This window comes from Amia ocellicauda, chromosome 3 (genome assembly GCF_036373705.1).
Source record: "Amia ocellicauda isolate fAmiCal2 chromosome 3, fAmiCal2.hap1, whole genome shotgun sequence".
Lineage (NCBI taxonomy): Eukaryota > Metazoa > Chordata > Actinopteri > Amiiformes > Amiidae > Amia > Amia ocellicauda.
In genome coordinates, this window is record NC_089852.1 from 19,680,540 (window position 1) to 19,693,451 (window position 12,912).

A 12,912-nucleotide genomic window follows, 5' to 3' on the forward strand; every position below is an offset into this window, starting at 1 on the left:
CTAGGGGGCAGTGTTCTCACCAGCCAAGTGACTGACGGCTGCTGCGGCCAGCTTCTTGGGACTTGTCCATGTCTGTGGTCTTTATCTTTCCTTCCTAATCCCAAGGTATTGTAAAAGGAAACGTCTCTCCCAGGCTCTCACTGTGCCATACCACATTTAAAGGAGTAGCTTAGTTCCACTGAGCTGATTCTTCCACTTGTTTGTTTCCCTGCATGTTGTGTATACTGTTATTACTAAAAGGATATACAAAAACTCCAAAACAAAACCTAGCTCATCTTGAGCCTAAACTACAAATATCACACAGGTCCCTCTCTAAACAGATAACTAATAATAAACACAAACACACATAGCAAACCCTCCAGACCATCACTCAGTGCTTTTACTCTTCTTCACTCTGTTCTCTTGCTCACACAATCCCAGGCTCTCCTCTTGCCTTCCCACATGAGGAAGCCTGGCACGTCCCTGTGTTATAAAAGCGGAAAGCCAGTCATGGTAGGAACAGCAGATCAGCTGTTCTGCCGGTAATTTTCTGCCTGCGGGGTCCAGAGAGGTGCAGGGCATTTCAGGGCAGATCCCCAACATGCCCTCCAGCACGGCATCACTATATATATACAGACAAGTGATACATTAAAGGAAAAACCAACATATATGTCTCGGTAAGTTGTTGAGCACCACGAGCCACCAGAACAGCTTCAATGCTCTTGGCACAGATTCTACGAGTCTCTGGACTCTACTGGAGGGATGAACACCATTCTTCCAAAAGATAATCCCTCATTTGGTGTTTTGATGATGGTGGTGGATAGCGCTGTCTAATATATAATATATATAGCGCTGTCCAAAATCTCCCAGATCTGGTGACTGTGAAAGCCATAACATATGATTCACATCATTTTCATACTCATCAAACCATCAGTGAGCCCTCATGCCCTGTGGATGGGGCATTGTCATCCTGGAAGAGACCACGCCCATCAGGATAGAAATGTTTCACCATAGGATAAAGGTGATCACTCAGAATAACTTTGTAATGATTTGCAGTGACACTTACCTCTAAGGGGACAAGTGGACCCAAACAATGCCAGGAAAATGCCCTCCACAGCATAAGAGCGTCTGGACACCCTCACTGTAGGGGTCAAGCAGTCAGGCCTGTGCCATTCTCTTGTTGTCGCCACACATGCATTTGTTGAGAATATGGTGAAGGATGACTCATCTGACCATATCACTTTTTCCCACATCTCTGTAGACCAGTGCCTATGGTTTTTGCACCACTGAAGTCTCAAATGTGCATTTGTCTTTGTAATGAGGGGTTTATGCACTGCCATCGTGATCCAAAATTGAGGTCAACTGGGCCTGCTCAGCATTTTTAATCATGCCACAGAGCATGATATGATGTTAATTGCTTAATTGTACCATGCAGTACACCTGTTTGGAGGCATCTGCATTCATTATGTTCCTCCACTGATTTATTCAGGTTTTTCCTTTAATTTGTCACCCGTCTGTATGTATATATATATACATACATCTTTGAATTGTATATATACATACATACATATATACACTCACCTAAAGGATTATTAGGAACACCATACTAATACTGTGTTTGACCCCCTTTCGCCTTCAGAACTGCCTTAATTCTACGTGGCATTGATTCAACAAGGTGCTGAAAGCATTCTTTAGAAATGTTGGCCCATATTGATAGGATAGCATCCTGCAGTTGATGGAGATTTGTGGGATGCACATCCAGGGCACGAAGCTCCCGTTCCACCACATCCCAAAGATGCTCTGTTGGGTTGAGATCTGGTGACTGTGGGGGCCAGTTTAGTACAGTGATCTCATTGTCATGTTCAAGAAACCAATTTGAAATGATTCGACCTTTGTGACATGGTGCATTATCCTGCTGGAAGTAGCCATCAGAGGATGGGTACATGGTGGTCATAAAGGGATGGACATGGTCAGAAACAATGCTCAGGTAGGCCGTGGCATTTAAACGATGCCCAATTGGCACTAAGGGGCCTAAAGTGTGCCAAGAAAACATCCCCCACACCATTACACCACCACCACCAGCCTGCACAGTGGTAACAAGGCATGATGGATCCATGTTCTCATTCTGTTTACGCCAAATTCTGACTCTACCATCTGAATGTCTCAACAGAAATCGAGACTCATCAGACCAGGCAACATTTTTCCAGTCTTCAACTGTCCAATTTTGGTGAGCTTGTGCAAATTGTAGCCTCTTTTTCCTATTTGTAGTGGAGATGAGTGGTACCCAGTGGGGTCTTCTGCTGTTGTAGCCCATCCGCCTCAAGGTTGTACGTGTTGTGGCTTCAAAAATGCTTTGCTGCATACCTCGGTTGTAACGAGTGGTTATTTCAGTCAAAGTTGCTCTTCTATCAGCTTGAATCAGTCGGCCCATTCTCCTCTGACCTCTAGCATCAACAAGGCATTTTCGCCCACAGGACTGCCGCATACTGGATGTTTTTCCCTTTTCACACCATTCTTTGTAAACCCTAGAAATGGTTGTGCGTGAAAATCCCAGTAACTGAGCAGATTGTGAAATACTCAGACCGGCCCGTCTGGCACCAACAACCATGCCACGCTCAAAATTGCTTAAATCACCTTTCTTTCCCATTCAGACATTCAGTTTGGAGTTCAGGAGATTGTCTTGACCAGGACCACACCCCTAAATGCATTGAAGCAACTGCCATGTGATTGGTTGATTAGATAATTGCATTAATGAGAAATTGAACAGGTGTTCCTAATAATCCTTTAGGTGAGTGTATATATATATATTCATAATTGAATTGAAACAAAATCTGGAAGAAGACCATATAAATTATGTGAAGATTAAATAATATACTAATAATAATATGCTGCTGATACGGTTACATTAACCACAACACAGTGATTAATATTTTTTTATAGTTTAATAGATATACAGTCACCAGGAAGTGTGCTGTGGGGGAAATTGAGCACAGATATCCAAAATTAGGTGTTCTGTTTTCTCACGGTTTTGTTTATGTTGTTTTTTCTACTCTGGTCCTCCATCCAGCTATTTGTGTGACTCAGTGTTTCCTGTGAAACAATTATTGCATAATTTATACCCCCTGGTTTTCTTACAGTTGTGGGAATCAAAATTAGGCAGATTTGTTGCTTTTGTTTTTATAATTTTTGTCCCATTCTGTGGTGTATTCCATTGTTTTTCTGAACAAAATGCTACGGGCACAGGACTTGTGAAAGACAAAACCAGCTGCCCCACAGGAAACACTCTGGTTGATGCCTCACTTTATCCAGCTCCTTTTGCAGGCTTAAATTAAGCAAAGAAAAGAAAACAAAATATAATAACAAAATATAATAATAAAAAAAAGAGAATTCAACTGAGCTAGTCCCTGAAGTATTTCACATTAGCAAGCTATAGGTAATTCTGAGTGGGTTGAAGGTTGTGCAATAAAACAAAACAACACAGAAAAACAGCACTCACTTCTGGTAAAGCTTATTTGCTTAAGTTGTTAAATTGTACAAATTAAAAGAGGCTGGGTGGTCCATCCAGGCTTGTGCATCACATTTTCTCTGGGGAGGAATAGGGTAATTGCCAAAAAGATAACTTGTGAAGGTAGGGTGGGGCGTGGCTCCTAAGTATCTATTTAGTAAAGACTTCTGCTCAGAATACAGTGTGTCCTATAGCCTTCATCCAGCTGATATTCTCCAATCCCAGCTATGCTATTGCCAGCTTGTGTGCTTATGTGCTTTATATGGTTGGGTGTTTGTCGGGGGCCAGATGGACAGAAACCGTCTCAGGGTCTCCTAAAGAGGACAAGTGGCAATTATTAATTTTGTGGCTTCTTATACAATATAGTTTGCATAGAGTGGATTTAATGGTTGTGTGTAAACCAGATGCATAAAGACAGGCTTCCCTTTCCTGACCTGCATCTGAACTTTTCTGTGGTCTTGTTTTATCTTCTGTTCAAACAATGAGGCTTCCCCTTTATGTGTTTTTATCTGCTTTCAAAATAAATGTTGTAGCCAAGCCATTTTTGTTGTCAGCGTTTGGTTGGGGTGCTTTCTTGGTAGACTGAGATCCCATTACCTGAACTGTACCCAACACAGTGTTGTATCGGGTCCATACATCGATTTGCCTGTACTGTGGTAGACCCTGTGGTAAACTCTCTGTGAATGCCTAGACTTCTATTCCAAAATCAGTAATATCCTGTGTATATTCTTTATAAGTCAGGGAAAGAAAAGAGCCTGATGCGGAATATTTTGACAGCATTAATGATTCCCAAGCCAGCACCACCTCCAGTTTTCCTCTCTGCTCATTTTTGTTTCCAGTTTGTATTCTTCACAGCACAGAAGAGAAACAAACACTTCTTCCATTCCCTGACAGTAATCTGTTTCTTTCCATGTCACACAGGGACCCCTCTCTGAAAGTTGGCAGCCTCTGAAGCAAACCCTCCTCCTCTCCCCTAATCCCCTTCCCAACCTGACCACAAACTGCATCTCAGAAACAATTAGTGTAATAATTCACTGGGCTGTTCGTGTTGTCTGGCACTGCCTGTGTTGACAGCTCAAGGGCTCCAAGCAGGAGGGGTGTGCACGAGATTGCATACGTTCCTCTTCAGAAGAGGTCTGGATGTTATGATTTCCGCATCTCCCCTTTAATTGCAGTTGATACAACAATTGGGAAACAGCTTGTCCACTTTTCTTTGGGGGGCGCTTGTGTCTTTTGGGGCCATTCACGATCAATGCCAATTGACCTTGGAAGAAAGCATTTCTCCATTCTGAGAAATTAGTTTGAAGACGGATCACATTCCAGCAATTCTATCTCAGTAGTCCAACATAAATATAAACGACTTTATCTGTGTGATGCCGGAAAAGCTCTTTCATATGGTCAGTTGAAGGTTTTGCGTGACTAGTGCATACCCTTTGGAAATGTAAAGGGGATTTGGTTTAATTGATGAAGAATGTGACTATCGGATGAAACCTCCATAATTCTGAGCCCCTCAAGTAAAAGCCCCTGCTTTGATTTTTTGAGTCTTATAGTCCTGGCATTGCTGCATTGAATTTGGATGATGCTGTAGCCGATGGTGACCAGGATTCCCTATCCCCTATCCCCTATTCCCGATTGACGAATAACTGGTGGAGTTGGGTGGGAATGAGTCAGCTTTATCACTTGTCTACTGCCATTAGGGTGACAGGACTTTGTCAATAACCTTGACTTTACATATTTATAGGGGTAATTCAAAATACCACAACCATAGTCCAAGAAAGATTAGATGAGTATTTTTTTATTGTAGAAGCTTCTTGAGAGAGAAGTAAAAATGTTCACAAGGGAAACATGCTTTCAAACTCATCTCTGAAGCACAAGTGAGACTCTAAATACTCTAAATATATGTATGTCAAGTGATTGAACTATCTATTGCCAATTGTAAAATACCCTCCATAACAGGATTTATCCAGAGAACAAGACATTTTCCAGGTCAAATAGGTAAATCTACAGATTTTGCACGTAAGTGTAGCAAAGTATTTTTCTGACCTATGCCTTTGTTATATGCAGAATTTCCTATACATACTCCATAGTCGTTGACATTTGAGTTCAAATGTTCTGAAGTTTGACCTTGCTAGACAGTCAACATTATAGTACTGATCCACCCTAATTGATCCAACCAGACTCTTTTTTCCCTTCGCTTTTATGATCGGCGCTGCTGTTGTATTCTTTATGCATTAAGAACATGTATCCAATGTTTGTACTCATACTTGACTTTGCAAATAGGTATTTTCTGAAGACGAACACTAGCACATTCTCAATGTAGTCTCTCTAGATTACTCTCAAGGTTAAATTAATCAAGTTTCCAAGTAGAAAACAGCACTCTTGACAGGAATAAAATATAGTATCATGTTTAATTCATTTTACAGTATTTTCACATCAGTCTCGCGCAGCCAGACTTAAGTAGACTAATTGGTTTTTAAATGTAAATTAATTTCCCTCTTGTAATTCCCATTTGATGAATGAATTTGGAATGAATCTATTTTATGTGCTGTATAGGTTTCATGTTATGGGTGATGCTATTGACAGGGGCCTTTTTCCCCCCGCAGAAACCATGTACTTATGTTACAGAACATGACAGAAGACAAAGCTGGAAATGCACTTATTCAAGCATAAATGGAGTTGCAGCAGATCTACCAATTGGGACTCCACATCTCTGGTAATTACTTAGATTGTGATGTTTTTCTAAGCTAATTGCAAACACATGCATATGTACATAGTTTGTGCAGTCAACATTTCTTAGCATGTGTCTAAACTAAGGTGACTCTTCACTGATTCTTTAAAGTAATAATAATGAAAACACTATATTTTATAAAGCACCTATAAAACAAGATTCTCAAAGCAGATGAAGCAAAACATCCTAAATAAATGACAGAACCCAAGACGAAGGAAGCTCATGTAATAGCTGTTATAATATGTTTCTAAACAAGATTTTAAAGTGCTCGATGTAACAGCGTTCCTTAATTTAGGTTTGTAGTACCATAACCAACCAGCTTAACTTGGCAATAGGGAAACAAAGGATACCAGAGTCCATAGTAAAATAAAGAAATGCAAAGTTAACTTAGAGACTAATAGAAGGTCTCGGTAAGTTGATAACAGTTAGTTAAGAATAATTAAAGTAAGAGTCAGTCACGGTGTGTCTTTTTCAACAGCATCAACAGCTGTTTTTCTTTTACAACCTTCAAATCGCCATTTGTTAATCAGTAAGAATCCAGTTTTATGCCACAGCTCTAATAATACAGGAGAAATGTAGACAGACACATCATAAAAAGGCTGCCTCTGTTTCTTTCTCTTTTAATGTTTTAATTTTGAAAAAATGGTAATTAAAAAAAATCAGAGCAACATTTATAGCGGAGTGTGATGCTTTTCTTTCAGGAAACATGGGAGGCCTGCAGAATGGTGATGCATAGTTATTGAATGTATTGACTCGGCACACAGCCTGCATATTAAGTTACATATTCTAGATTGGCAAACTGTTAGCAATCCCACATATTGTTGCATAACTGAGCGTATATGACTTAGTTAATTCGTTAAGGGGTTCTGTCATGTATCAAAGTTATATGATTGACACCCTTTTGTACCCTTGAGCAATGTACTGTACATAGACTGCTCCAGTATAAACCCAGCTGTATAAATGGGTCACTGTATGTAAAAATAATGTGTGATGTATTGTAACTGTAATTGTAAGTCTCCCTGGATAAGGGCGCCTGCTAAGAAATGTAATAATAATAACAAATAATATGGATTGCATCTAGCCCTGATTCCAGTAATGAAAACAAAAAAAAAGTTGAAAATAAAGTATGAAAGCTTTGGTTGTCTGGGCCAGTGTAGTCAGCTTTGGTATTCAGAAAGAAAAAGATGGGATGAGATTGTTGTGCTGCTTGCAGTGACTTATTTTATACTCGGGTGATACAATATTGAACCTTAGTGCTCAGGTACCTAACTGGCTTCTTAAAGCTGCTGTAGCTATTTGATCTCAGCAAGGTTATAAAACAGATTCTGTCTAATAAGCTAGTCATGAAAAATGACAGGGCTGTCAAAGAGTTGCCTAGCCCCGAATGTAAATTTCGATGGAAGAGAACAGAAATATAACCTCTCCTACAATTGATGAGCAAGTCTGCTCCGTCCTTGGCAGGCACAAATAAATATCTCATCCCCTGGCCCAGCCCGCTCCTACCTTTTCCTGCCTGCATTGATTGTGGTGTGTCGGCAGTGTTCAAACACATGTTCAGAAATCGTGGAGAATGAATCTGTCCACCTCCTGCTTCCTCTTAGCTCTCTGGGTCTTGTGGAATTCACAGTTGTCCATTTCTAATACATATTTGAAATAGATCCTAAGATAAAATAGACTTTGCAGTCATTATCAGCTACGTGCTGTGATCATTCTCTAACCAACACGTGAAGTATGACAATCAGAAGCTTGCATGAGTTCACTCATACCTGAATAAGGTCAAACAAGGTTAAAGTCTTTTCCTTCAGTAATTTGAATTATTGAAAGAGGATTCGTAGAAATCAGAGCACATAAAACATTGCATTACTGCCATACCTGCTCTACTGAAACCTGCCTTCTTTCACACTGCAGTCCAGCACCTTGCTACTCAGATCCACAGGACTGCTACGTGTTCCCCTGGCCTGGCTTTCACAAGGCTCGTATTAAGACTTTGCCAAATTCTTAATTCTTTAAGGAATGTTCTCTTCAAATACTTTTTTCCTGTTTGTTTTTAATACTGTTTTGATGATCTAAATAAAGCTGGGTAATCCTAAAACTATCCAAGACCATAGATAATTACCTCATTACCAGTGTACAGACAGTAATTGGGACTGATTTGTATTAAAGTATTCCCCAAAACTTTGCAGAGATCATATATGTCAGGGTCATTGTCTGTTGGATGTCTCTCGTCATCAGGTCTCACTGTTTCAAGTGTACCTCAGCCTCACTCCACACATCTGCGGGATCTCCTTTTGCACATTACATAATTTCCTGTGGGGGCTTGTGGGGCGCCACACTAAAGCTGTTTCCTTTTAATTTCTGCATTTTACCATTTTAGACATACTTTTATTATTATTATTTTAACATTGAAATCCACACATCACTCTGAATTTGGGGTGGGTTAATTAATTTCATTGGCCTTGTTTTAATGTTCTTGTTTATGGAGGAACCAGTTGGATAGTATTTTTTTCTGGCTGCAACTGTGAAAGGGAAGGCCGGCTTTGAACAGGATGAGCACAGCTGTTGTGAAGGATTGCAGTGCTGTGGCAGGGTGGCTGTTTTCTAACGCAATGTAAACAAAAGCTTGTCGATGTGTGAAGCGGAGCATTGTTTAGTTCTGGAGTGTTCACAAGCTCAGCGCTAGTGGATTGTGTAGACAAAGCCAGAGCTGAAGAGTCAGTGTTGACCTGTGACCTTGTGCCCCAGTTCAAGCCACTCAGAAGCTAAGCTGGATCAAGTTTGGAATTTAAGAGGTAGACTTCTCAAGGAAAGTCCACTGGCAGGAAATGTTATAGATATTTGGTATAGCAGTCAGCAGTCACTCTTCCCTCTGGAGCACAGTAACCTAGCCAGCATCCCATGGCAGTAACTTTTTCTAGGAGATGATTTTTGTACAATAAAATTAAAACAAGGTCCTAGGACAAATATGGCCTTTCTAAACTCTTCCATTTATAATCTGGATCCAATATTGTTGCTCTACTTTGCAGCAGGTGGAGTGGTCTATCTGTAGTAAAAATAGGCTAGCTCACTATTTTCTCTGCTCTTGTTTCTTCAGATAGATGCCTTCATTGTAAAGCACTTTGAGATCCTCGGCTGTGATGAAAAGTGCTCTATAAATGTAAATCTCTGGCATTGTTGGTAAATCCCCAGTCTTCAGTTACGTCCAGAATCTTCCTATTGTGTGTGTTAGATTTATGTCCAAGTAGAGCAGAGATATGAGGTTTTATTTTTACTGCTATTGAGGTAGTAACTGGTAGTGGGTAGATTTATGACAATGTTATTGTGAACGGAAAAAAAAAACAACACAAGAAATATAGTCCTTTTCTCAGTCAAACTCGGGCGCATCCATAACTTCAACCACTTGCACATAAAATCGTTTTTTCACTTTTTGTCTTCTTTTCCTTGCAGTTTGGTTTCTCTAAATGAACAGGATCAGCATATGTGTGAGAAGCTTTATGTCAATGTTTTGCCACAGTTTCATTTGCTACTATTTTGTAGTTCTGATAATGGTAATTATCTGTTTGTGGTGTGGTGTTCTTAGATTGTTATTGGCTAAACTAATTAACTGATGTAAAAAAAAAAAGCTACTATTTAAATCCTGTTGCCAGTTAGTCATTTGGCACAGATAAATAATGCTGCTCTGTTTTGCCCTTTGTGAGAATGTTTGTGGTGCAGTGATTATTTACTTCCCCACATAATTTCCTTCTGTCACAGAAAATAATTAGAGAATTATGAATGCTGGAATAATTGGTTTGGATACCAAACAACTAGGACTATATACAATTCCTTGGGAAAACCAAGTGATCAACTTGCTTGGTTTCTGATTAAAAACATTTATTTTAGAGCTGCATCAAGCAATGCATAAAGCAAAGGGAAAGATGGACTGAATGGTCTGGTATTGCCCTTCAAGGCTCTCAGAAGCTGACAGTCCTCCAGAGGGCTGGGGAGGTCCTGCACAGCTCCCCCTCTCTATAATGGCACCCATGTTGTTGAAACTGTGTGACTGGATTCTGACTGCTCTACTGTTGTTGTGCAGGTTTCGGCTATGCTGTGTCCACCGATCTGGGAGGGGCATCGGAGCTGCGGAGGACAAGGAGGGAGCAGCATCTCTTAGCCGAGATGGACAGGACCAGAGCGGTCAGGGAGTCCCTTGGGGGCGGCCTGGCCATAGACACCCTGCCTGATAACATGACGCAAGTTGTGGTAAGGAGACAGTGGCTGTGAAACAAACTATGTGGGTGTAGGTGTGGGTGTGTGGGTGGGTTTGTATGTGTGTCATGGACTCTTGTCTGCACAGAGAGTCTAAGACTGGAGGACCTTTGTCACTCTGTCTGCCTATCCTGATTACGCACTCCTCTGTCAGTGCTGTAGAGGTCTGTCTGTCTGATGTGTGTCTGTCTCAGCTGTTGAAAAGGACAGTCTGACTGTCTGTCTGTCTGATTGTTTTTAAGATCTCTCTGTGTGAACAGGAAATTAGGAGTGTCTGAGTCAGTGAGGGAAGAGGGCTGTCACTGTGTCAGTGTGTTGGGACTGGAGTCTTTTGCTGCTTGTTCAGAACGGGCAAGTTGTCTGTCTGATTGGATCTGTTTCAATATGATTATGATTTTTTTTTGTCCAGTAACAATCCAAATGTGCCGAGTCCACCTGTAATAGTTCAGTTAAATGACAGACAAAGCACAGCAAACGCGAGGGAAGTGTCAGAGTTGTAAAGATACTCTGCACTCTGATGTGAAAGGAATTAAGAATATGTATCTCAGCGGGGGGTATGATACAATAAAAACAAAAAACACACCCAGATAACAGTTAGGAAAACAGCTTAATTATGACAGCATGCATGTATTTACCAGCTTTAATTATAGACAAGACTAAATGCAAAACAGGTGGCTTCAGAGACCAAAACAATGTGCAGTGTGCCAGCTCCTCACCCTTGCTTGAACACTGCAGATTCACCTTGCCATGCTCCAAGCATGCACTTGCTAATTAGGCTCACATCACTCTCTGCAAATTACCAGGATTTTATTATTTAATTAGATGCTTTAATCAGGTGCATCATGTGCTTCTTGCCCAGTGCAGTGAGCATGGAGATTTGGCTGTAAATTCTTAGAGAGACAGGTGGCTTCCAGAGATTCAGGCTCCTGGTCTGGGTGCTCATATAAAGCTTTTCTCATGTTAAGTGGTATCAATCTGAACGGTGTCTTTCTCCATGGTTCCATGTTGTTTCAGATGACCATAGACCCACATGCTTGTGAGTGAAACACAAGTAATTAGCAGGACCATAGCAGGTGAGCGAGAGGCTCAGAAACTTTAAATGCTTCAAATGTCTAAGCTGTGGGTAACTAATTGCCCAGTTGTAGGAGTACAATCTTAGTTGGATGAACTTTCCCTGCTTGCCACACAACAACCTCCTGTGTCTCACTGGGCTTCTCACAGCTCAATTGTTGTCAGTGAGAGCTGAATGTATCCTCCCTATGGTGCTAAAGCTCTGCCCTTCACATTGTAGAAAAGCAGTGGATGACTTGACAGCACACATTCTGGAGGATTGGCCAATTCCAAATAAGGAGGATATAATAAAAATTAGCTTATGCTTCCATAGCCTTCAGTATTTTGGAAAAGATTTTGCTTCAGCGCTAAGTTACAATTAGGTAATACTGTATAGTTTAATATATGTTGTGTGTGGTTCTTTACACGCATAGAGCAAAGTGAAGTTCAATTAGTTTAAAAAGATAAGGATCTGAACATTTTTGTGGAAGGTATGTAAGACACAGTAAATGGCCTTCTTTGGTCAAGCTTCAGGATTCCAACTAATTCCTGGCAGCTTACATAACAGAAACAGGTCCTCAGTGGGCAATTCCAGTCAAAATGAGCTAAGTGTACTCTAACCACCATCCTGCTTTTGACTTGGTTAGGATTCCCTGGATATTTCCTATTGCAGTGTCAAAAGAAAACCAACATTGTTGTTTGCAGCTCTCTGTTGGCCTAGACAACAATGGTGAAAGCATTGTATGTGACCATAGTAATCCATTGCAAATGAGTACCTTGGCCATCTTGCTTGTGTTGAAATCCTCTGATTGATGAGTGAGTGGAGTAAAGAAATGTTTCCACACATCAGCTCCCAGTATGTGTGACTGGCAGGTCCGGTGCCTCAGCCAAGGCCCAGCAGGGCTCTGATTTAATCCCTCCCTCTGATATCAATTACCGAGGAGAGGAAAACAAAACTGGGCCCGTGGACTGGAGTCAATCTGTAGCTTTGATAACCGACACTGCACTCAGCTCTCTGACTCACCCTGCCTGGCTCCCTGCCTATATTAATCACCACACTGAGGCACGCTTGGACTAAATCGCACATGCACACCAACACACACACACACAACATTAATATAGGAACATAAGATAAGGTCCCAAATGAAGGGAGGTCACTTGGCCCATCTTGCTTACTTGGTTGGTAGTAGCTAATCGATCCCAGCATCTCATCCAGACTTAAAGGAAACCAGAGAGTCAATTTGGCTGGGTAGCTTCTTTCAGATTCCCATAACTCTTTGTATATATTGTGGTGAAGTGCAAGGAGGGTCACAAAATTGCCTTGTGGGAGAAATCCATTTAGGGGACTCCTTCATAAAAGCAGGCAGCCATGTGTGTGAGTGTGTGTGAGTGTATACTGTAGGAG

General features: G+C 41.0%; 1 protein-coding gene across 2 annotated transcripts in view; it reads left to right on the forward strand.

Annotated features, from left to right (window-relative positions):
• Positions 1-12,912, forward strand: part of plxdc1 (plexin domain containing 1) — a 76,900-nt gene that overhangs the window by 25,418 nt on the left and 38,570 nt on the right. For both annotated transcript variants that reach the window (XM_066698384.1, XM_066698385.1), the window contains exon 2: positions 10,285-10,451. In XM_066698384.1, the coding sequence (XP_066554481.1) occupies positions 10,285-10,451 (167 nt within the window). The remainder of the gene's footprint in view (positions 1-10,284; positions 10,452-12,912) is intronic.